The sequence below is a fragment of the Sprattus sprattus genome, assembly GCF_963457725.1.
Source record: "Sprattus sprattus genome assembly, chromosome: 1".
Taxonomy (NCBI): domain Eukaryota; kingdom Metazoa; phylum Chordata; class Actinopteri; order Clupeiformes; family Clupeidae; genus Sprattus; species Sprattus sprattus.
The window spans coordinates 63,280,926-63,304,890 of NC_137920.1; the positions used below are offsets into that span (position 1 = coordinate 63,280,926).

General features: G+C 42.9%; 1 protein-coding gene across 2 annotated transcripts in view; it reads left to right on the top strand.

Annotated features, from left to right (window-relative positions):
• The window catches only part of ppp2r2bb (protein phosphatase 2, regulatory subunit B, beta b), a gene marked incomplete at both ends in the record, with an annotated part of 69,361 nt that overhangs the window by 10,004 nt on the left and 35,392 nt on the right, over nucleotides 1-23,965 (top strand). The window contains one exon of one of the 2 annotated variants that reach the window (XM_080853956.1): nucleotides 17,961-18,030. The exons of the other annotated variant lie outside the window; for it this stretch is intronic. Within the exon in view, the coding sequence (XP_080710082.1) occupies nucleotides 17,961-18,030 (70 nt within the window). Of the gene's footprint in view, nucleotides 1-17,960; nucleotides 18,031-23,965 lie in introns of those variants that run through there. 2 annotated transcript variants of the gene reach the window in all.

Below are 23,965 nucleotides of genomic sequence, written 5' to 3' on the forward strand. Positions count from 1 at the left end.
GTTACACTTAGGTTACAGTTACTGTAACACAGATTATGAAAGTAATTAAAGTACACAGGACATTTGACACTTGTGTTTGGCTCTTCTGATTGGTACAAATAGCTGGACTTGCAGTAAAATGTAGGTAACTGTACCACATGCATTTTATTGAACATAATCGAATGCAGGGTCTCTCAAGCAGTTATTTAAATACAACAGGCATTATTTGACAACTTTTCGAAAACGGCATTCATTCTTTCGAGCAGTGCTGTGCACTGTAAAACAATATGGAGATTGTTTTTCTCTGCATCCCAGATTGTGTTTGCATTTCAAGGTGGCTCAAAATCCACTCAATATGGGCTCAATATGAAGTAGCTTTGAAACATTGATGTCTAAAAAGCTGTAAAGTATGCAATGAGAATACCCAAATCAGATGAGGATAGTGAACTATTACTTCTATGGAGACAATAGTATTGCTTGTACATGTGTTCAGTTTGTTATATGTTTATCTTCAGTTTCTTGATTTTATTTTAGTATTTTGAATTAATGGGTTAGTGTGTGCGCAACCATTAATCTAGTTACAGTGATTGTGTGCATACTTAGTGTTGCAAAAAAAAATTCACTTCTTTTTTTATATGTAATTTATAAGTAATCATTATGGTTTATTTGTTTCAAATCAGTTCAGTTGTGCTCAGAAGTCTGTATCTGCCTCCCAAATGGCCTGGTCTTTACACATGCGAATGCTGGCAGATGACTACTGTTTGTTAGCTGTCCTGACACATAGGGACCTGAGGTACTATGTACTTTAAGTACAGTTTACTTTGTATGCCAGCCCTTGCTTCACAACAAAGCACCTAAGCCCTCCTAAGATTTTAGTTTTTGACCAATATTACTGTAAAATATCATTGTTTTTTGGGTGTTTTTAAAGCTTCATGAAGAAGGCTTCTAACAGCATATTAGTAGCTGAACCAGTAAGGAATGGTGCCCAGGCCGACCCACATAATGGCTTATGCTGGAATGGATGTGGGCCACATTAGGGTACCAGGAAGGGGTTGGGCCCAAGAACCCTTCTGTCAATACACACATCATACCCCCTGTGGTAGTTCACATTTATTTGCAACTGGCTAATCATAATACCTAATGGAGAGAAATTCTATAACCAGAAGAAAAAACAAATCTACAGAGGTGAGGGGAGTAATCACCCAACAGGGAACACAAGCCTCACTTCAAGCTGTTTGTACAGTAACTTATCAGCTAAGCACATTGGGTCTGTGGAGCCTACATTTTACGGCAACAGCTGAGTTAATTAGGTTCACTAATTGGCTAATAAATTGCAATAGGGCTGACTTTTTGTTTCTAAGGATAGAGGGAGAAACCTTATTAGTCAAAGGCATAGGCTACACGACATTTGGTTATGGGAGAACAGGGGGGGAGGGCCCAGGTGGGAGTGGACTAGAGCACATAAACAGTCCAACATCTCCGGCATCCCATGGGTAGACACTGGACAGATGGAGATCCTCGTAGGGCAAAATGGGTCATACATAATTGGTCCCATAATCTTCAGTGTGAAAAGGTTGGGGAACAACATGAATCACATCTCTGCTCCGGGCATTACAGGATAAGGAGAACACTCAGTCTTTACCACACTCACTAACTCACTCTCACTCTCTCTCTCTCTCTCTTTCTCACTCTATCTCTCTCTCTCTCTCTATCACTCTCCCTCTCTTTCGTACACTCACACACAGACAGACACAGACACACACATAATCTCTCTCTTTCCAGTCTTTCACTCCTTATTGCCCATCTTCTAGTCTGTAATTTAATAATTGTGTTAGGTGGGTGTGCGTCTGTACTTTTTGGCTGCTGTGGAGATGATCACTAGGGTCACCCTCGGTTATCGTGACACAGATGGGAGCCTTCTCCTCTCTCCTGTGTGGGTGAACACTGACAAGGCACAGGGAGACTAGACTGGAGAAAAGGACAGGGAGAAAATGAAGAGCGACAAGGCCAAAGTGAGAGAAAAAGAGAGGAGAAGTTGATCAGGGGTAGGTTTTCCTTTTCCAGTTGTCTGCTCATTGAGTCTTAGAACATGCCACAGGAAGATACACAGAAAACACGACAGCACAAGAGAGAGACCAACAGCAAAACAACAGCAAGGCAGCACTACATGCCAGACAAAACAACATCAACACAACAACAACATCAACACACAAGATTGAGCACGCTTCTAATTTCACACGAAATGGAAGACTGTACATCACATGACACATGCCACACAGTACCATCATGCATGAAAGATGAGGCAGTAGGATACACAAGACACAGCACGCACAGCACTGTGTATAACCTGCACAAGACATCTCATTCCTTCAGTGCCTGTTCAGTTTCGCTGAGTACAATGTGTACTGCCAGAGTAAACATTGTTTGAGATATCAAGGTCAGAATGTCCTGAATGCATTTGAAAAACACTTTAGACACGTTAGACACTTTAGACACTGAGACACGTCTTCTGAAGTTAGGGCACAGAGCACACAAGGAATAGTAGCCCACTGGCTACTCACATATAAACTTGGCCTTGTAAGCACTTCAAATGTGTCGACTTAGTCCATATCTACAGCTGGATTGAACTACACATACGTTGTACCGCAAGTACAAATCTGAGACTTTAATACATTGGCATTCTACTAATTTAAGTGTTCCCTGATTCCGCACTGATGTGCTGTCTGTTTCAGAATGAAAAAGGATCATTGGGAACTGTCCCATGTCACAGCAATAATGATACAGTAAAATTGTGTCTTTCTTTTCCTTTCATCCTTATTTTGTGTGTACATGTGTGTGTGCGTTCGTGTGTATTTGTGTGTGTGTGTGTGTGTGTGTGTGTGTGTGTGTGTGTGTGTGTGTGTGTGTGTGTGTGTGTGTGTGTGTGTGCGGGCTTACTGATTGTCAGTGCCCCCACTCTATCTTGGGCACAATGAGTCACTGTGTATGGTGCTTGTATAACATGCAGTAACATCAGACCAGGGCGAGGAAAACTGGCACTGTAAGTTAGCCAGGGGGAGCCTCTCTCTCTCTCTCTCTCTCTCTCTCTCTCTCTCTCTATCTCTATCTCTTTCGTTCTCATACACACACACACACACACACACTCACATGCACACCCACATGCACACCCACTCACAGACACATAAACATACAACATACAAATGAACATACAGGGCAGCCATGTGCATTCAGATTTGCACAGAATGTGACATACACATGAATGCTCATCCTGTGCACGCCCCACCATGGACTTGGTCACTATAATTACTTTCCCCAAAAAGCCATACATTCCCTCTCTCATACATCCACTCATAAATCAACTGAGCATAAAACCTCATGTGGAGGCTGGGAGTTAGCTGGCAGGGGAGGAATATTTGGACAGGCTCCTTTAACTGAGAATGATAAATGGATCACTGCTCCATCTTGGTAGTCACACCGCTGTCGAGTATATTCTTCCCTTTTATTTTCTCCGTTATTCCCTTGCTGCTAAAGCCTGGTGCTCAAATACTTGTTATGTGTCGGATCAGGGGATTTCCCAGACGCTAACAGGCGTCAGTGTTTGTCATTATTAGGGTAAATCTTGATTCGGAAAGCAGATTTTCCCACTTGTGGGTACTTCAATGGACGTCTGGGAGTAAATCCTTGGCTGGGCGCCCATTGCTGCTGCTCACTAGGGATGTGAAAGTCTTTTTCTCTTTTTTTTTCTTCCCCCTCCTTTCTTCACTTATTCTCACTTGCACTTTCTTTCTTTTTTTTTCTTTTCCTTCTATTCCACTGTTGTGGGATTTAAAATGAGAGATTATCCATGCTTGGCCGAACAGAAGCCGTAGAGGTCAGACTGTTGTGAACATCTGGGACAAAACAGCACTGTAGGAGTCAAGTCTTTATGTGTGTGGGTATACAAGTGTGTGTATGTGTATATTGTGGACTGTATTTCTGTGAGTGTGTGTGTTAGGGTGGGGGAGATTAAGTTAGACAAAGAACTTTGAATAACATTTATATTTAAATATAGAACACAACCACTGCCTTTCTGAACATTTGATATTATAGTTTTATTTATATTCTAACATTATCCCACATGCAATGTTATGTATTTGTGCTTGAGGGATATGAATAGAAAGTCTTACATCAAATCCACAGCAGGTTTAGAGTGTTCAATTACTTTCCATATAAATAATGAGTATGAATTTAATTCTCCAGCCTGTATGGCAGCATTTGATATCTCTAGCTAGCATGGCTAAGATAGCATATATGTTTCATCCCGAAATCATAGTGTAAAGTTAAAGGTAAAGTTGTGTTTCTTTAAATGTAAAACAATAACTTCTATCTGTAAAGGTGCAGATTAACAGCATGCCGAAATCATCTCGATTGTATTGACATTGTGTAATCCAAAAGTCTATCTTATTTTATAAGATAACAGACGATAGGTCTGGAACTGGCAACTTATAAAATAGTATATTTACCATAAATATCTGTCTTAGACAAAGGAATTTGTGGACTTCACCTCTCCCTACAGATCTCACAGTTGTCAAAGCATGCATGTATGGTAGTATATCTCTCATCATCTTCCTTTACTTGTACTTTTATAAACCAAGCCTTGCTCCCTTTAGGTCGACGCACATACATTTTTTTCTCCCTATACGATTGCTATTTCTTTCTTTATCTTTCATGTCTTCTTTTTTTCATACCTTCTTTTTTTTCTTAATGTAAAGATCCCTAGAGAAACTACTCCTCCTTGATAGGAGGAACAGGTTCTGTTCAGGGCCCTTGGTACAGCTGACTGAATGGGGTCATCAGTAACACAGGAGTTTTGGGAAGTCTAGTTGGGCTGTTGGGAGAGGCAGGGGGGGGGGGGGGGATGGGGCAGAGAAGGCCTACTCTTCTGGTGCCTGAGCTGCATGTGCTGAAGTGGGTTGCAAAAGTACTCACACATCCCTATGGAGGCCTGCTGGACCAGCCTGAGCCACTGGAGCGACAATCAGCAGTGCCTCAATGCTGCCTGTCTGTGGCTTAGCCGCCCGAGCCGCCCAGCAGACATATTGATTCTGGCGTGATGCAGCATTCTCCTGGAGCTCTCTTTGAGAGGAGGGAGATTTATAAAACAACAGTCACAGCTTGCAGGCACCCATAGACTGCAGCTGCGTGCAGTTTCTCACGAAAGCAGCAGCGATGAGTTCTGTTTTAAAGAAGTTACAATAAGGTACTGTGAAAACCGATAGCTTTCCAAAAGTGAGAGCATTCTGAGATGGCTTCTCTGCAGAAATAAAATGATATATAGCAAATTGTATTTGAAAACACTATGGGAGCCTATCCAATCCATTTACAATTGCAAGTCCATGCTTAAAGCACGTCATGGAGGCTTTTATGAAAAGGTCATGTTGATGCTCATAGTCATCCTGAAGTGATACATTAGTCCAGCGATCAATAGACCCATCAGGATAGGGTGGAGGTTTCAGACAGGCTTGTTGTTTATAGTGAGCAGGACCCACAACTATGTCTGTGTGTATTTGATAGTATCTCAGGAACAGAGTCCCTGATTATAGAATGGTAAACATTTCCCTGTTTCTTCCCCTCGCTTACTGTCATAAATAGGCAGTAAATAAACAATCACTTTTATATAATAAGTCTTGTGCCCACCCCCTAACCCACACCCCTGCTGCCAATGGTGTTATATATCCACAGACTGACTAGTAATGTTGCCTCCCAGCTGTGTCACTTCAGCCTCTGGCCCGTTTTCTCCAACACTGCACTGCTACCGGCTCATCAATTCTGGTCCATTTCCGGAGCACAGCCGCTCGATACCCACTGGTCAGGGCTGGATGTGGGACTCAGCTCTGCTTACAAACAAATTACGTAATGAAGGCCTGATAAGTTAGCATAGGAACCATGGCTGGGTTCCCCCGCACCGGACTGCACCAAGGTTACTGCCAGGGCAGTGGATTTAGGTCAGAAGGAGTGGGCAGGGGCTGGATGTCCAGGGGATTTGTCAGATAACGCTGTTGCCGTGTGGCTGTACATTTGAGAAGGAGTCGATGCGGTCGCAGGGTTATCATGTGGAGTTGCTTTCGTGACAGCTGGCGGATATGTGGGCAGTCATCGGTGAAAATCCACTTTGAAGTCATGATGCCAGGTTCTTTCAGAATAAAATGCAGTCATGGTCTTCAACATTAATGAGGGGGGTTTGACCTGCAGAGGCCAGACTAGCCTTTTAGATGCTGGACAGTTAAATAAAACCCAAGTTTAACATGATAGTTGACAGTTTTGATGTAGGCTATTTTATCTTGGCCCAGCATGATACAATGCCTCACTGCTGCCCAGCAGTGAAGCAGCATTTTATTTCCTTTCTTTTTTATTCCTTTTGGCTTGATTCCAGCAGCAGGCCATCCAAAACAATTCGATAATAATGTGAGGCCACACCTCGTCGCCAACAGGAAGCAATGCTCAGTGTTTCTACACACAGCTCTAGCATTAACAAGGAGCACCGAGATATCCCAACGTGTGCACTTTCCCTGATTGGTCGGTATCTCTGTGTCCTTTGGGAGGCGCCTTAGCCGATGGCTATGCAAATACTGTGTGACTTTCTGTGAGGTTTGCTTTTGGCTTGAGACGATGTCATTTTTCAGAATAACTTCAATATTTAATTTTAATAGGGTTCAAGGCAAACACCAAATAATGGCCACATTGGTAGTATAAAACAGACTCTAGATGACAAAGGTTAAAGGTCCACCATTTCTTGTGAGGTTCTTGCATTGACAGTTTGCTTTTTTACCTTTGGTGCGGCTATTCAGTGAAGTAGAGCTTCCAAGATAGTTCCATATCTTAATCTGTGGTTGCTAATGTTTCGTGAACCCTCACTGTCACTATAGTCTTGCAGTGATTGCCACCTTTCCGGTAGTTTAAACATGGTGGTCTTTGGGGAAAGGTAATATCTAGACTAATACTCACAGGAGCATCCTTGAAAGTTCAGATTGAAGCCTTTTTTTTATCACATTGTCTACAGAACAGGCCCTTCATTTATGATTAGGGAAATTGAACTTTGAATTTAACAATAGAATTGCTCTTCCTGTGGGGACAACTTCCAAAGTTAAGACTGCGCATATCACTGTGAAAGGTACGTTTATTATGCGAAGACTGTGTACAATCACTGTAGATTTTTTTAACGCAAACATATTACGGACAGCTTGTGGACCATGAGGACCAATTCTGTGAATTTGCTAAAAAGTCGGGCTGTCAAGTGATTTATGTAAGTTATGTATTTAATAATTTGCTTTGTGATATATGAATCTAAATTAATCACATACATCAGTGTGCCGTGAGAAGCATCTTAATCCGTATTGGCCTGAAGTAGCCTCGGCAGTGTGATGTTCACCACACATAAATGGCAAACAACAGATACTTCAATTCACTATATTGAATGAAGAATGAGGTTTTTTCCTTGTCTAAAACAAGCTGGCTAACTAACTTAGGTAATGTCAGACTACATCAACAACAACAGTGCTGAATTAAGACTGATTAAATATTGCTAGCTTGTGAACATATGTCACCAAAAAACTTTTGCATTCTATCTTTGCTTCACCTCAGTGAAATGCAATGTTTTCTTTTGTTAAAGTAACACTATACAACAATTTGACACTTTTTGAGGTTTAGTTTTATAGGCAACTAGTTTTGGTACCATCCTAAAATAAATGTTGACAGTATATGGCTGTGTGAAGGACAGAACACCTGTGTCTTCCCCACTAGCCATCCAGGATATGCCCGATGTAGTTCTGTGTAACGGGCTGGAACACCCTGCAAAAATGGAAGTATAGCTTTAACAGCATGATATTCCCAGCTATACTGCCAAAAGACATCATTTAGTGTTGGCAAGCTTCTTTCAGTGTCAGCCGGGCTGTTGGTGGTGTTTGCAAGATTTTTGCATGCCTTTTAGGTAGTTAGCTTGCTAGTTTTGGAACAGAACTCCTTATTGCTGCTTTAATGTGTAGTATAATAGCATTGTAATAGAACAACAGTTTGTTCTTACAATTATGGTTACAAATATTTTGTAGATGACCTTCAGGGATTTCTCTAGGTTTTTGTTCAAGTTATTGAATTCTTTATCTAAAACTTGAGAACAATGTATGCAAAGAAATCCGAGATGAGGCTGTGGTAGCATCTTGTGGCATCATAGGGGCGTTCATTTTTCGGACACGAAATTAAGGCTTTATTTTGACACCCCTAATGAAAAGTGTATTTGATAAGATTTGCAGTCTTTTATTTTGTGTCGTTTTTCAGTGCGTATGTTAGTCCTTAAGGATGGTTCATCCTCCTACAAGTGGGACTCAGGTGCTCTGACCATAAATCTAAATAGACCTGAGCTCAAATACCAATGTGATGACCTCTAGTTGTATTGCTAGTGCATATTGCAGGTTTGGAAATGAGGTTTGCTGTGTAATGTCCCCAACTGTGTTGACTCTGTCACACCTGAAATATGAAGGTCAACAAAGACCTCTCTTGAACAAGATGCCACCGAACAATGAAATTTGAAAAGGCCCAAGTTAACTTTCGGAAACTCCAAGCTATTCAAAATGATGTTAACTTTGTTATTTGATTTATTATATGGTTGCCATTTTATGTGGGCTTTATATCATAGGATTTGCAATTTAACTGTTTTTTTTTTAAATTATTATTTCTGAACATTACATTTTGCTTTATTTTGTCATGGTTTTGCTCATCTCTGTAAAGGGCTGCGTCGTGTACAGGGGAATTTCTATATCTTCAAATATCAGTTGTTGTTTTTTTTAGCTCATTAAGGAAATGGCCTTGTGCGGCTAATCACTAAGTCTTGTCTCAAACTTACATCTCTTCACCTGATTTCTGCTTATCAAGTAAAAGCCTTTACAGTTATGCTGTTAAAGCAAAGCAGATATGCTGTGTGTGTGTGTGTGTGTTTGTGTGTGTGTGTGTGTGTGAGAGAGAGAGTCTATCTGTTTTAAATTACCCCCCCCCCTCTCTCTCTCTCTCTGTCTCTGCGTCTCTCTCCCTTTGTATGCCTGCCTTTCTGTGTGCGTGTATCTGTATAGCTGTGTGTACGTATTTATGTATGTATTATGTATGTATGTATGTATGTATGTATGTATGTATGTATGTATGTATGTATGTATGTATGTATGTATGTATGTATGTATGTATGTATGTATGTATGTATGTATGTATGTATGTATGTATGTATGTATGTATGTATGTGTGTGTGTCACTGGATCAAGTGTCCATTTGTGCTCGCTTTGCTAGAAAAACCAGACAGCTGTGTCAGCTGAAAGCAGCAGAAGAGAAATACATGCTCTGCCACCATGTTGAGTAGGCTTGCTAGAAAGGAAATGGGTTCTCGGCTCTCGACAACCAGGAATAGACATTTCTGTTCCAACATAAAATGAAGCCCAGGTCATCAAACATTGTCAGTGCATCGGAGATTGCAGTTCTACAGACTGAAGTGCAGTCAGAATCGGTAAACTAATGTAGTTATTAGTATATGAGTTTATAGCACTAGAGGACTGTGATGAAAGGCAAGGCAGACTTTGAAGGGTACTGTTAAAGTGAGTATCAAAATAATGTCTGATGCTGTTCATGCTAGTATATCCAACCATGACTAGGCATTATTGGATTTTTGCCTGTAACTGCTGCAGTTCCACTAAATGTCCATGGAGTGGCGCCATAAGGTAACACTTCTGCACCATCTTGCTATAAAGCCATCATGTGTACAGTACATATATTGACCACCAAGATGTGGTTCTGCTTGATTTCTTCTCAAACAGTTCTCTGTTTTATTGCCACTCACCCAATTAAACCTTAACATGTCATAAATCTAATCTAAACTGGTGTGTCGTTTTAAAGGTGTGTGTGTTTGTGTGTGTGTGTGTGTCTGTGAGTGTGCATAAGCATTCATTAAAGTGTGTTCATTCACTACAAAAACCTCTCTGGTGGCGGATATTTATTTTTCCTGGGATATGCATTTCTTTTCTGTGATGTTGTACCCCTGCTAGGGCAGGCAGTGTTAGATTTTGTGCTCAACTACGCTGGCTCGTTTCTCATTATAGAGCCTTTGTGTGTGTGTGTGTGTGTGTGTGTGTGTGTGTGTGTGTGTGTGTGTGTGTGTGTTTGTCTGTATGTGTCTGTGTCTGTGTGAGTGTGTGTCCTTCATTGACTCTATGAGTGTGACGACCCACCCGTTGGAGACTATGACATATGATCAAGCTGGCTTTGGTGATAATAAAAAGAACCAGTGGAGGTTGTTTCACTGTGTCAAAGGGCCTTGTAAATCCCGCCCTTCCCAGGCAGCCATGGCAGTGCCGTGAGCGCCGCTGAAATGAATGCGGATGAGAAAGCCCCTTTCAGACTGTGACATGAGGGCCGGGGGATTTAGACCAGCATCCAGCTGGGAGCTCCATCTGATGGGGGCCGTGGTTAAGCTCAGGGCTTTGGGTGCCATTTAAACCCCGGCTTGCTCAGGGCCACTGAAGTCACCTCCGTTTTTTAATTTGTATTTCTTTATGTTTTTTTTTTTATTATTTCTTTATACATTTTCCACCAGCTCCTCTCAAGCTGTGTCCAGCCACTCAGGAGTCATTTATCCCAGACCATCCATCCATCAGCTTTTCCTGAGCTCATATAGCTGAAAGACAGGTCGTCATTCAGAAAGAGGCTTGTTTTGCACGTGATTTTCACACCATGAAGTGAAGCACTAATAACCAAAATGGAGCCGGGGAAAAAATGTAACCCCAGTGCATTTTGCCACAGGATTTTCAAGAGGGAGAGTGAGAGTGAAATGAACGCTGATCTGCGGTTGTCATGGCGACAGGCTGTTGCAGACATACAGGAGTGGATTTAGGTACGGGTGGGGGAGGGGGCTGTGGGGGGGGTTGGGTGGCAGCAGGGGGACCGGAGGCTCCTGCCGTGACCCGTCTGCCTGATCCCCCCCCCCCCCCCCCCCCCCACCCCCCCACCCCCGACAAAAAAAAAACATAACCCCCCAAGCCTCCACCCCCTTCTAGAAACATCCGGTGAATCCTCCTGACGAACGCAAGGCTGATAGGGAAAACAACAGGTCACCGTTTAGGAGTCGGGCCTCTGGCCGCTGCCTGCGACCCCTGTTGCTGGTCTGACCATATGGCTTCAGCGTTAAGCTACATCTGAAGCTGCTGGCTGGCCCACTGCCGCAGGCAGACAGGGTGAGAGATCATCCCCATTCACAAAACAAGACTGCAGAAAGAGAGAGAGAGAGAGAGAGAGAAAGAGAGATAACTGCATGTTTTCAGTTTTTCTGTGCATGTGCTACAAGTGCATGGAAGAGGATTTATTAGAATTAATTCAAAATCAGGACCAGATGCCCTACTTCTCTATTTTGGAGTCTTAATTTATTGTGCCAAGCTATTATTTGGCTTATTTGCTTTTAAACACTATTGTACATCCACCTGTACAGACATTTTCTATTAAATGCACAGTATGTCTGGAATATTGAACAGCAAAGCTATAACACAATAACTACCTCAGAGCTATAATACAATAACTACCTTTCATTTATATTCAAAATCCAACATAACTGAGCCAAAGAAGTAAAACATGGTAGCAGCATTTGTTTAACAGCCTGATCCTTAGACCGCAGCATTGCCTGTATACTTCTCAGATATGATGACAGACCTCTCTAGCATGTATAGAGTGCATTGTGTCTCTCCTTCTGCCTAGTATGTGTAGATTGACTTGCATATCAGGACTGTGAACAACGAGGGAAGAGTTACCAACACTCGCAGCAATGTTACAGCACAATTCATCCTCATCATAAATAATATATTGTGAATTGACAGAAGTAGAGTCTGTGTTTGTTATGGTGAGATATACTCTGATTATTTTGCCCTAGGCTGACTTGTTTCTTCTTCTTCTTCTTTTGAAGAAAAGTAAACGAAAACTTGGAAAGAAAGAACAAAAGAACACGGCAGGGTGCCGGCAAACATAGTTCAAATTAAGTAAGAATTCGACCCAAACTCAAAATAGATTCAAAAAACTGTCCACCCCTGTCCTTTGTGCTGTACTTCTGCATATGCTATTTGCACTCTTAGTTATAACGGATATTATTGGTAGTCATAAGGAACGTCCGTTGACTTGAGACAGCATTATCACCAAACACCCTCTCAAGCTGAGGCACAAGAGAACTGTCCAGGGTGCTGAATCAGTTACCGAGTGTGTCTTTTATTTCCGTCGGATCGATGTGGACTGCTGCGTTAACCTTGTATATGCCCAGAAGTTTTCAGTTATTTTTGTAAATTAAAAAATATGCGAGAGTGCGCTGCATTTTTAAATCACTGCTTCAGAAATCAGTCGTTTTATTTTGTGTCTGTAATTGTGTTTTTCGGCCTAAACAATTACTTTTCCCGATGCTAACATTATTATTGTAATACTGTAGTTAGTTGGACGCATTTGTAAATAACCCCCGATAAAACTGTATCGCATCGATACGAGACTTTAATTAAACTTCTTGGAAAGGCTCAATCAGTAACCACAGGCACAGCTGTGACGCATGTTAATGACTGAAATGTATTGATGAGAGAATAGGGCTGGAGGTCGCGACTCGGAGTGAATGATGACTTAGACGCAGAGATGATGACATAGATAGGAAGGTCACTCTCCATCATCATCTGCCCTGGATTCTCAGTAAATCCGTCAAACGGAGAACAGCGTCCTAAAATAGACGCTATAGAGTTGGTTGAGACGTATAAAGGTTTATGTGTCAAGAATATAAAAAATAAGCATGGAATACATGCTGAGGCTCCATGACTGTTACAGTCAAGGCAATCTTCCTAGTTTTACAGTTCAACAGACTAGCATAGCTCCTTGGCCTAATAAAGAAGATTACCTTATAAATGAATAACATGTATGGCAGCAGACTCAGAATGTAATGGCCATATAGACCTATGTTTTTACATTATGTGTGTTATACCTGCATTATTTATACCCGGGGCAGTTCTGCTTGCAGTTCATAGTGAGCATAGTATTAACGTTAGCTTGGCCTGGGTTGAATGAGAAAGAAAACTGCAGTGGTCATCATGACTTGGAAAGGACTATTAGATTAGCTTTGCACAGACTGGTTTTAATCTCTCCTCCAAAGCCACACATTTATCTTGTTAGCGCTCTCTCTCTCTCTCTCTCTCTCTCTCTCTCTCTCTCTCTCTCTCTCTCTCTCTTTCTCTCTTGCTTGCCTGCTCTCTAGCTCTCTCTCTCTCTCTCTCTCTCTTTCTTTCTTCTGTTCACTACAATGTTCTCTACATTTTGTTGGGTGTGAGAGAATGCTGTCAGTCATTTATGTTTTGTTGGCTGTTTTAACATGTTTATGTTCATTCTCATCTCAACCCCATTTCACTGCCAGACTTCTTTTTTATTCACTTTGTATCCATCCTTACCTGTATCCTTCTTTTCCTCTGCATCCTCCTTTTTTCATTTCATCCTGTGATCTCTCAACCATCCTCCTCCCCCAGTTTCTAATTTAGATGAGTTGGCGCTCTCTTTAATAACACTTTGGGAAGTGTAATGAGATTGTTAGGGAGGAGGGGGTCATGCTGGACAAATTTCTTCCCCATTGTCCCTAACTTTTCATGTCTTACTCTCCCTCTCTATACCCGTCTCACCCCCCCCTCTCTCTCTTTCTCTCTCTCTCTCCCTCTCTCTCTCTCAGTGTGTGTGTGTGTGCTTGGAATACTATCTGGTTTTTTTCAGCCTGGAGCTTTTTAATGGTGTAAGCACTTTCTCCTCCCACATTCCCTCACACTCCTGAGAGGCAATGCAGTGAATCACACTTGTGGTCCAATCATTGAAGTCCACATACTGCTTGGTCTGTCTTGCATTTGAATGACGTGCACACTGAATAACTACATGAAGCACAAGCACAAATATGCTGCAATCAAAGCATAGCAAAAACTCATTCGAGCATTCACTGGATCGTGAATAGATAAATCAATCAACAGTGGAACGCTAATGAATCCATGCTGTCTGTTCCAGAAATCTATGTCTTCTTAGTAAAGTGAACACTGGGCTGCAAAGGGTACTGCCGTTTCCATTTCCTGATTTGTGGAATGTCTTGGGAAATGCCGGGTCTGACTCAGGCCAGACCTCAAACAACCGCACCACACCACACCACCGTGCCCTAAAGATCAGGACATTTTTACGAGTGGTTGAGGGCGTGTGCTGCTGCACTCTGCTGTCTGAGACAAGCCATTAAACCACAGAGCTTTGTCACTGTCAATGGTGGGGAAGACAGAAGCCCTTGACGGTATCTCCATCTCCATCCCCATCCCCCCCCCCCCCTCCTTCTCAGCCATGGAGCACAGCTTTCTGTCTCTCCATGTGGCGTTTGGCCAGATTTGCACCGAATCCAATCCTATTTACTATAAATGAAATTAGGCCACCTCACATACCAGTGAGCTGTGGCCTGCATGGACACTGTGAGAGTACGTGTTTTTGCCTTTTTCTCTCGCTCTCTCTCTCTAGCTCTCTCTCTCTCTCTCTCTCTCTCTCTCTAGCTCTCTCTCTAACTGCCTCTCTGTGCCTTCAAAGGCTGAAATAAATAAGAGCTGCACTAAATAAGAGCTTTGGTCGTTCTATACTAACCCCTCCCTACAACACACACACACACACATACACACATACACACAGACAGAGACACACACACAAACACTAAAAAAAGCATAAGGGTTTTTTCTCTCTCGATATTTTGTCTCCTAGTGACTTCATTGAAAATCTCAGTGCCTGGTTGCCGTGGTTGCATGAATCAGTCTATGGAGATAAAGCAGAGTGGTAGATGTGGGTCGTAACCATGGCGCCATAAACCAACAACCAGCCTTAATATACTGAAACAGGCTGTGTTGTCAGGCTTTATGAAGGTGTGCTGGAGGAATGCTGTAGAGACTGATCTCTCCAGTGGCTGCAATGAATATGAATTAGGGTTATTGTGTGGTAATTTACAAGGCTTAAAATGGAGGCTGACATAGTCAAACCACCACATGGATTCTGTTGTATTGTGACTGCATGCATGCTTTAAACTGAAACCTTCACTTGATCATGTCTCCAAACCGCAAATAACTGGAACAATATTATTCTCCTTGTCTGCCAGAAGCTATCTGATGCCTAACAGACCAAAGGTCTTCATATTTCATATAAACGAAAGTTATATTTGCTTTGTAGATGATCTGATACATATTTGATACGTAGACAAATTGACTTATAACTCTTTGCCTTCTTATACCTTGTTTCTGTTAAGGCCTACACGGTTCAGTTAAGTGGTGTCGGTGAAATACATCCCAAAGCCAGCCAATTATGTGTGCATCACCTAAAGTAATGGTGGTGGTAAAATTCTGCCCCGTGGCCGTGAGGGTGTCGGAGCCCTCATGAGCGAGGCCAGCTGGAGGGTGGTGGAAGAATGCTAATGTGAGGGAGAACCTGGCACACATTTTCCACATCTACTGCTCTCTCTCTCTCTCTCCTGAAGCCACTCTGTCTGCGATGTACAACAAACACACACTCACACGCCATGACACACACACCACAGACACTAGTGCAGACCATAGAAAAAAGCTTACACCACACAAACACACACACACACACACACACACACACACACACACACACACACACACACACACCACAGATACTAGCACACACCACACACACCAACACACTACAGACACTAGCACACACCGTAGAGAAAAGCTCACACACACACACCACAAAAACTAGCACACAACACATACACACACACTCTAACACATACCACACACCACACATATAGACATACAGTTACACATTCGTCCACACATGTATGCACAGAGAGAGAGAGAGAGACACACTAACAGACATGTATTTCCCAACTCCATTAAATGTCTTTCGGACTGATGCATGAGTAGAGAAATGGGGGGAAGGGGGCCTCTGCAGATCTGGCAACCCCTGGGTTCTTGCAGGGGCTGTGTCCTGCAAGAAGCAAGTTTAATTAGAGCCGGCATTTTATTGATCTCAGGCGTCGGCACCTCAAGGCTTTTTACACCCCGCTATCATTACAGAATAACTGTCTCTCTCTAGGACCCCATCCTGCATGCCCATCTGTATGTGTGTGCATCTCTGTGTGTGTGTGTGTGTGTGTGTGTGTGTGTGAGGGAGAAAGAGAGGGTGTGTGCGGTATGTGTGTGTGTGTGTGTGTATGCTTTAAGGAGAGGTCCCTTAAGGTATCCTCTCATTTAAGCCTTGCGTCTGTGCTTGGAAGAGCTTGCTGCTGAATGTGTGTGTGTTAAAGAAAAATGGTGAGGAGATATTTTAAAACGGACTGCAGGGAGTTTATGCAAAATGCAGTCCTTAAAGCATCTCACTACAGTAATCCATCAACCTATTCGCTCTATGTAGCCTAGTGCTAGTTATAAATCTAGGATCGAACAGGATAGAAAAATGGGAAAGGTGGAAACAGAAAGAGAGAGATGAAGTGGGATCAAGAGAAAGTCTGACTGCTATTGTCTTACTATACTCATTAAAACGAAATGGTGAAAACATCGTTTTTATTCAGTACACTGCAGGATATCATGCCCTTTTCGCCACGCACCCAGTCAAACATTAACCATTTCTTAATCGCAACAGATTGAAAAAGGGAAAAATGAATTTCCTGCTTCATGGTAGAGTGGGAATGGGACTGTGCATGTTCAACTGGTCATAGGTGGAAGTACCATCCCCCATGCTTCAATACACAACAGCATTGGGTGGATTTAGATAATGGCCTTTGATTTATTCCTGTAGTCACGCTAAAGCAGCCAAGTGTTAAATAACCTGTGTGGGTAGGAGAATGCTTTCAACATGTAGGGTAAAATGACAGGACTGGCAGCGCGGCAGAGACACACGTCGCACACAAACACAGCGAATTTAAACCCAGTTTAGGAGACTTAGTCGGTGGAATCTGTTGAAATGGATTGTTAATGTGACAACCACAGAAGTTTTTTTAGCTCCGTGCTGCTGTCTGTTATCTGTGACACACACACACACACACACACACACACACACACACACAGACACACGATGTGTCACAGATGACTATCATCTAAATGAGATTTCTCATCCTAAATCTGTAAACAACCAGATAAACCGGAACAACCGATTCCAGTTCTGCTCGGACCCCATAATCAGGTTCAGTGCGCATAGAAGAACAATATCAAACATTTCTGTGTGAACCCGAGTCTGATGTAGATGACCAGAACCCTAACCGAATCTGCCTGGTAGAATGCTGCCCCCGCATGTGCGCACACACGTCCCGATGATGCTGACGCAGTTCGACACAGGCAATCTGCCTGGGAGGAGCTAGGAGCGCATTGCGCGAGTTGAGCTGCCGCAGCAGCAGAGTCAGTGAGGGTACAACCGGTACGGCGCGGAAACCGACAGACACATCGGGGCGAAACGAGGGTGATCCGATCCGACAGCGAGACATCGAGCCTCAGATGCCGAGAGACTGAGGCGGATTCCGAGTCATGCTGTGACCGCGCTGGTGCATGACATGTAGACTGTTGCGTCTTCTTCATACAGTGGGATGAAAGCCGGTGCTATATTAAGGAGCAACGTCAATATAATTCATTTAGTATTAACTTTGCACTCTCGCACTGCGATTTAATGCCGACCTAATCCGCGAGGTGACACGCCCCATCTTCAGACGTTGAGAAACGAATCGGTATTAGAACAGCATTCTGAAGCAAACCTTACGTTCCGACAAAAAACCAACGGCGTCTGAACGGAATCTTTCTATTTTTGCTCCCTAATTCGTTTTGTCGCCGTGGTGGCAAGAGAGGGTAGAACCATGACTAAGAGCCCGCTGTATGTGCGGACCCTTTGCTGAATTGATGACACAGGACCATGGATACTTGTCTCTATTTTTGGCATTCAACTCATAAGTGTCACAAATGGATGAAGAAATAGACACCCGCAAAATCAACAACAGCTTCCTCCGCGATCACAACTATGCAACCGAAGGTATTTATATCTCCGTGTTATAACCTACATGGGATGTAATTTACATCACTGTATAGCGTAGCTAATAATTGCATCAGCGTATACATGAGTGAAGATGTCATTACAGTATATTGACACCAATGACAGTGTATCTGCCTAGCTCGTTGTTGAAATGTGCGATAGTGTAGGCCTTCTTGTGACCCAAACGGTCATGAATATAGTAACTTTTTGTATTTAATGTTTGATCGAAGGATATTCATATCTAGCTACGCTAATGAGCAAAATAATCAGACTCTACGTGCTTTGCAACGGAACAGGTGTGTATTCATAATGTATTAGATGATGGATCGGTGCTCTATTGGAAATACTGAATATTGCTAGCAAATGTTGATTTGGTTTGTGCAGAGGCCTATACATAGGCCTAAATGCAAATCCAATCCACTCACATACCGATGTCGATATTTACTAAATTGGCGACATACCGTATATTGGAGATGGAGAGAGTTGATGCATCTATGTATCTATTCGGTTGCATCTCCAATAGTCTTTGTGGAATGTATATGAAGTCATGTAGGAGATCAGACTGGAAAATAACGGTGGTCCCCTTAATGTATTTGTAGACTAGGCAGCAACTCGGTTCACAAAAGTTAACTGATGAATGGTAGCCCCACCTAATTAGTGGCCTGCTCTTACTTAGTGAGAAGGGCCCTTCAACAAGATGAACAAGGGGCTGAACAGCATTAGATGGAGGGGGTGGATGGAAGGAGAGGAGGGAAGAGGAGAGAGGGAGAGAGGGATGAAGAAAGAGAGGTATGGCCAAAGAGACAGAATGGGATTGAAGAAGAGAGTTGAAGGTACTGGAGGAGACATACAGAGATGAAGGAAGTCCGACAAAGAGATGGATGTATATATATATATACAGTATATATATATACTGTATATAGAGAGAGATAGACATGTGAAGGAAGAGAAAGAGAGAGACAGCCACAGAGAGTGAGACAGTGGAGGAGAGAGAGAGAGAGAGGAGATTCTGAAATAAATCAGAGATTACGCTGAAGCCCTGGCCAGACAGATGTGACAGCATTCCACTTGAGCAGTTCAAATCCTCAGCACTGGGTGTACAGAGGCTCAGCCGCCTCGCCTGCAAAAATCCAATCGCACAGAAGAGGGCCAGGAGCCTCGAACAAACCAGCCCCCCCCCCCCCCATCCCCATCCCCACCCCTTAAAAAAAAAAACAGAAAGAGAGAGAATGTTGCCATGATGCTCTGTGTTATTGGTTGGCATTTACGATTTTGTGAATCCCCCTTATGAGTCCCCCTAGAGTTGTCTGTTCCCCTTGTTTGGGGGAATCATAATTTTTCACAAAAGATAAGGGTTTTTTTTTTGGGGGGGGGGGGGGGGGGGGGGGGGTTGGGGGCGTTGGTCTACAATTGGACCTCTTTTTATCTCCACAAGTATTGTGTTTAATGCACAGAACTAAAATGGCAGAGCTACTAGAGCACTTTGGTATGGTGCAATTACTGCGAACAGCGAGGGCTATATGGATGGTGAAATGGGGGTTGGAAAGGAGGAGGGGAGGAGAGGGGAAGGGAGGGGGGATGCAGCATTCGGAATACAACCCCATAAATGGAACATACTCTTAAAACGCATTCAGACATGGTAGAGGGTGGGGGTTAAATCCTCTTTACCCAGAATAGGGGATTTTCAGAATCTTTGTTTGGTCACATTAGCACATGCGTTACAAACAATGGTAATGATATATTTGCCATTCGCTACTTTAAAAAGCCGACATGGAAAAGATTAACGTAAATAGTTTCCCTTGCTGAAAGATAAACAAGATGCGATGATTAATCGTGGTCTAATTCAAATGATTAGAGTAGGGTAATCTTCATGTTTACAGACACAAAAAATATAATAAGGTCCAAGAGGAATCAAAACAATTCATGTATGGATTTAGTGCTTCAGTTTCCATGTCATGATGGGAACACAACAAATACTGAATCAAATAATGTTTTGGATTTGCCTTCTTTGATAGATAAAAATATAGATAGAGAGAGGGGGAGAGAGTGAGATAGAGAGGGAGAGAGAGAGAGTACTTTATTTATGCCCAAAGGGAAATTTCAGTGATGCAGCAGCAATCCACCTGACCATGCAAATGACAAAAAACAACAATAACTTATAAAAATACACACACAATGAGGTCGGAAAAAAAAGTGGGCACAGAATATATATAGATACAAATAGTACAATATTAGATAACAATAGAATAAAAAAAAATGCTTTAACGTTAGGGTAAACACCAATGACAGTTGGATTAAATGTAAAATGTTCATTGCCCCTCAGAGGAGGAGTCTCCTCTCCCAGCACAGAGGGGAGTCATAGTAGATGGCTAATGCAGTGGGCAGGAATGACCTCCTATGTCAGTCCTTCTTGCAGTGGAACTTCTTGCTAGCAGTTTCATTTCCAATTGAACTGAACTGTCAGATAACTGCTCTGAAATAGCATTGGGTAATTGCCTTGAAAATTCCTATAGGAACATTCTGAGCCTAAACTGCTTCCCTGTGAGCAAGTCCGCAGGCGCTACATACTACTGCCTACCTCTGCATATATCATAATGCCATAGGACCCCCTGGGCCTCCCATCCCCCCCTCACACAGCTGAAAAAGGCAGAAAGAGCAGATTTCTATTGCTTCATTTTCTCTCTATGGCTGGTGGTAGAAATTGTGCTGTGGTGATCAGGCTGGTTGAAACACCTAGTCGCCACCCACTTGGCTACGAGGGCTTAGCTGCATCTCATAGTGTGTGCCTCACCCACTGACCTACAGACAGCAACCTCCCCCCTCCACCCCCTACTGCGCCCGGTCCCCGCCCTCCCCCCATGCTGCTCTCTTCTCCCAGGAGATGGGAATCCTCTCTTCTCCCTTCTCTCTCTCTCCTCCTCCCCCACCCCACCTCTTCTGCTTTACATTCTCCCAGAAGACTATGTACTGTTAATAATTTAGCTGCACTCATTTTTTGGGGGACTTTTTTTTTTTTACATGTGTGTGTCTTTATCCCTCTCTCGCATTCCACACGAGCATATGAAAACAAAGCCTCTCACTCCTACGCTATTTGCCAAGCCTTCAGACCCTGAACCATGTTGTTTCATGTCTGCCGCTTTCACCAGAAATACTACACCAAAAATATTACATTTCCTACCTAAGTAGGAAGTGAGAAATATCTGTGACAAGCCATCAATCCATACACATGTTCTCCAGGTCCCTCTCGGGTAGGCCTGTGATTCTTTATTGATTGGGGTTAGGAAAGGTGTCCATTTTTCAGCATTTTCCTGTCTGTATGTGGTTTAGCTGATAACTAAAGTGTCCTTTTCTGGAAGCCCAATGAGAGAGATGTCCTTAGTGAATCTGTGATTGAACCGTGCACTAAGTGTTACCCTTGCCGCGGGACAATGGCACCGTCGCTTGACAATTGTTTGAATAAATGATGACTCATACATTTTTTAAAGCATCTTAATGTGCTTGTGTTTTGCCCAGGCTCCTGCTCTTCCATCAAATAGTCAACAACGCTAGCCTCACGCAATTGTGTAAACAGCCTACCCAAAATTCCCTCTTAAAAAAAATGAAACTGCTTTTCCCAGAAGCACTGCAGCTTTTTCCCATCATAAAGATTATCGACGGGGGAAAAGCCTTGCACAACACAATAAGAGAGGCAGGGTTATGTCGCAGTCCCCTGCCCAAATCCGTGCAAATGAAAAATGGACAGACAAAACAAAGCAAATATAGCAGTGTGTCTAAGCTTGGCTGATTGGTTTTAAAGAACAGACTGAAGAATGATTTCAGGCACCGAAGGCCTGCCCTATTAGTTGTCAGTGGAAGAGATGGTGGGGGTGTGGGGGGACGTGGGGGGTGTGGGTGGGAGAAAGGACCTTTCCTAAGACTTAACCTCTTGGAGAGAGATGGTTCTGGATCTTAAGGTGGGGGGATTAGTCGCGAGTGAACGAGTGTGTGGGGGGGGGGGGGGGGGGGAGGACTGAGGGGAGACAGGAGGGAGGAAGCCCAGTCATGCACTAGAATGTTCGCCTCCTCTCTTCTCTCTCTCTCTCCCCCTCTCGCTCTCTCTCTCTCTCTCTCTCTCTGTCTCTCTCTCTCTCTTCCCTAATCAGATTTCAGGCTCTTACTGCTCTCATCCCCAACCCCAACATGCACACACGCAAAGATACACAAACAGGCACACACTCTCACACACACACACACACACACACACCTACTCATACAAACACATTGTCACCTGTGTTATGTTACCTTCACTAGCATGGAGACACTTTTATCTGCGAGGCATCCTGATGCAGACCCAGGAGAAGAGTGAATTATTAAGTGATTATAGTGGTGATAGACAGAAGCTTCAGAGTTGCTTCACAGGTCCTCAATTGGCACATTTGATCAGCCTCGGTGGGCTCTCTTACGGGTAAGACCCTGGCAGTTGTATCATGTTGCATAAGGTCGTTCTGTTACTTAAGCAAATTAAGGCCTGAATGTATGTTGTTACAAAACGACCTAATCACATTTAGTGCCATGCGCCAGGCCATTAATGAAGTTCATCATGTACGTCATCGAGCTGACAGAACTACTTAATGGTTATATAGTGCTATGACAATTGAATAAAGTGATATTAATTGACACTACTACTTTAATTACATATTGAATATGGTAACAAACAAGTAATATCTTAAGAATTTATGAGGTAATATATAAAATATATTTGTGTAAGATATATCATATATCAAATATATCATATTCAAACACTGTATTATACTAGCATATACTATATGAACAAAACTGCATAATTCTATATTCTATATGTTATTATGCAGATAGTCTCCCAATCCCTTTGACACAAACTCCATAGAATCTATATTCTAATGTCAGAGTGTATACATTAGTCTTTCATCCATACTGACTGACAGGATGACCCTAGGGAAAATGAAATACGTCTGAATGCTAACTCTACACATACTTTGGTTGGGCTGAACTAGTAAGAGCAGTCTGATAGAGGCTACCCAGGGAAAGGGCTGTGAGTCTGTGCAGAAGAGCAAATTAGAGTAGGGCTCCTGTGGGAAACAGGGGAAGTTCAAAAGGAAGCGAGAGTAAAAGAAAGAGAGAGAGAGACAGTACATAAGACAGAGGGTTAAGAGATAGTTAGTGTGTGTGAGAGAGAGAGAGAGGTGCTGAAAAAAGTAGGAGGGGGATGGTGTGGTGCACAGTTGCAAATTATTATTATTCATACAAGATGGGTGACCTAAAAATAAAAGTTAAAAAAAACTAAAACAAAATGCCATTCGCTTTTATCTACAAAACATCCTCATTCTAAAATGTCTGACCAAAAAAATCTCCCTTTTGAACTATTAGCAGGAATGATAGCCATATGAAAAGCAGCTTAGAGTCTGTTGTGTGGTGGATTGCCTAAGATTAACATGGCATATGCTGATGTATCTAATGGGGCTCTTTGATTGGCGGGGCCGATTTTGCACTTTGAATATTCATACATCTCTGGGCGGTTTGATGTCTGTTTACCCATGTCCCTGTAACATATGCTGGTGTGAGGGTTGCTTTGTGTGCCCTATGTGCTTGTGCACTCCCTCGGGAGCGGCTTCCTGTTTACCCTGAGAGAGAATTTTACGTGCTCCTGCATACGCACAACACTAATTGGGGTGTGTTGGAGTCATGGTGCATGGTTAGAGGGTCGTCTGTGTGTGTGTGTCTGTGTGTGTGTGTGTGTGTGTGTGTGTGTGTGTGTGTGTGTGTGTGTGTGTGTGTGTGTGTGTGTGTGTGTGAGAGAGAGAGAGAGAGATAGAGAGATGCATCTGCACTGTGTCCCTTAGGTGATGGGTTTTAAACAAGGTTTTTGCTCCTCTCTCTCCACGCACCCGTCTGTACCACGTCATTCATGTGGGTTCAT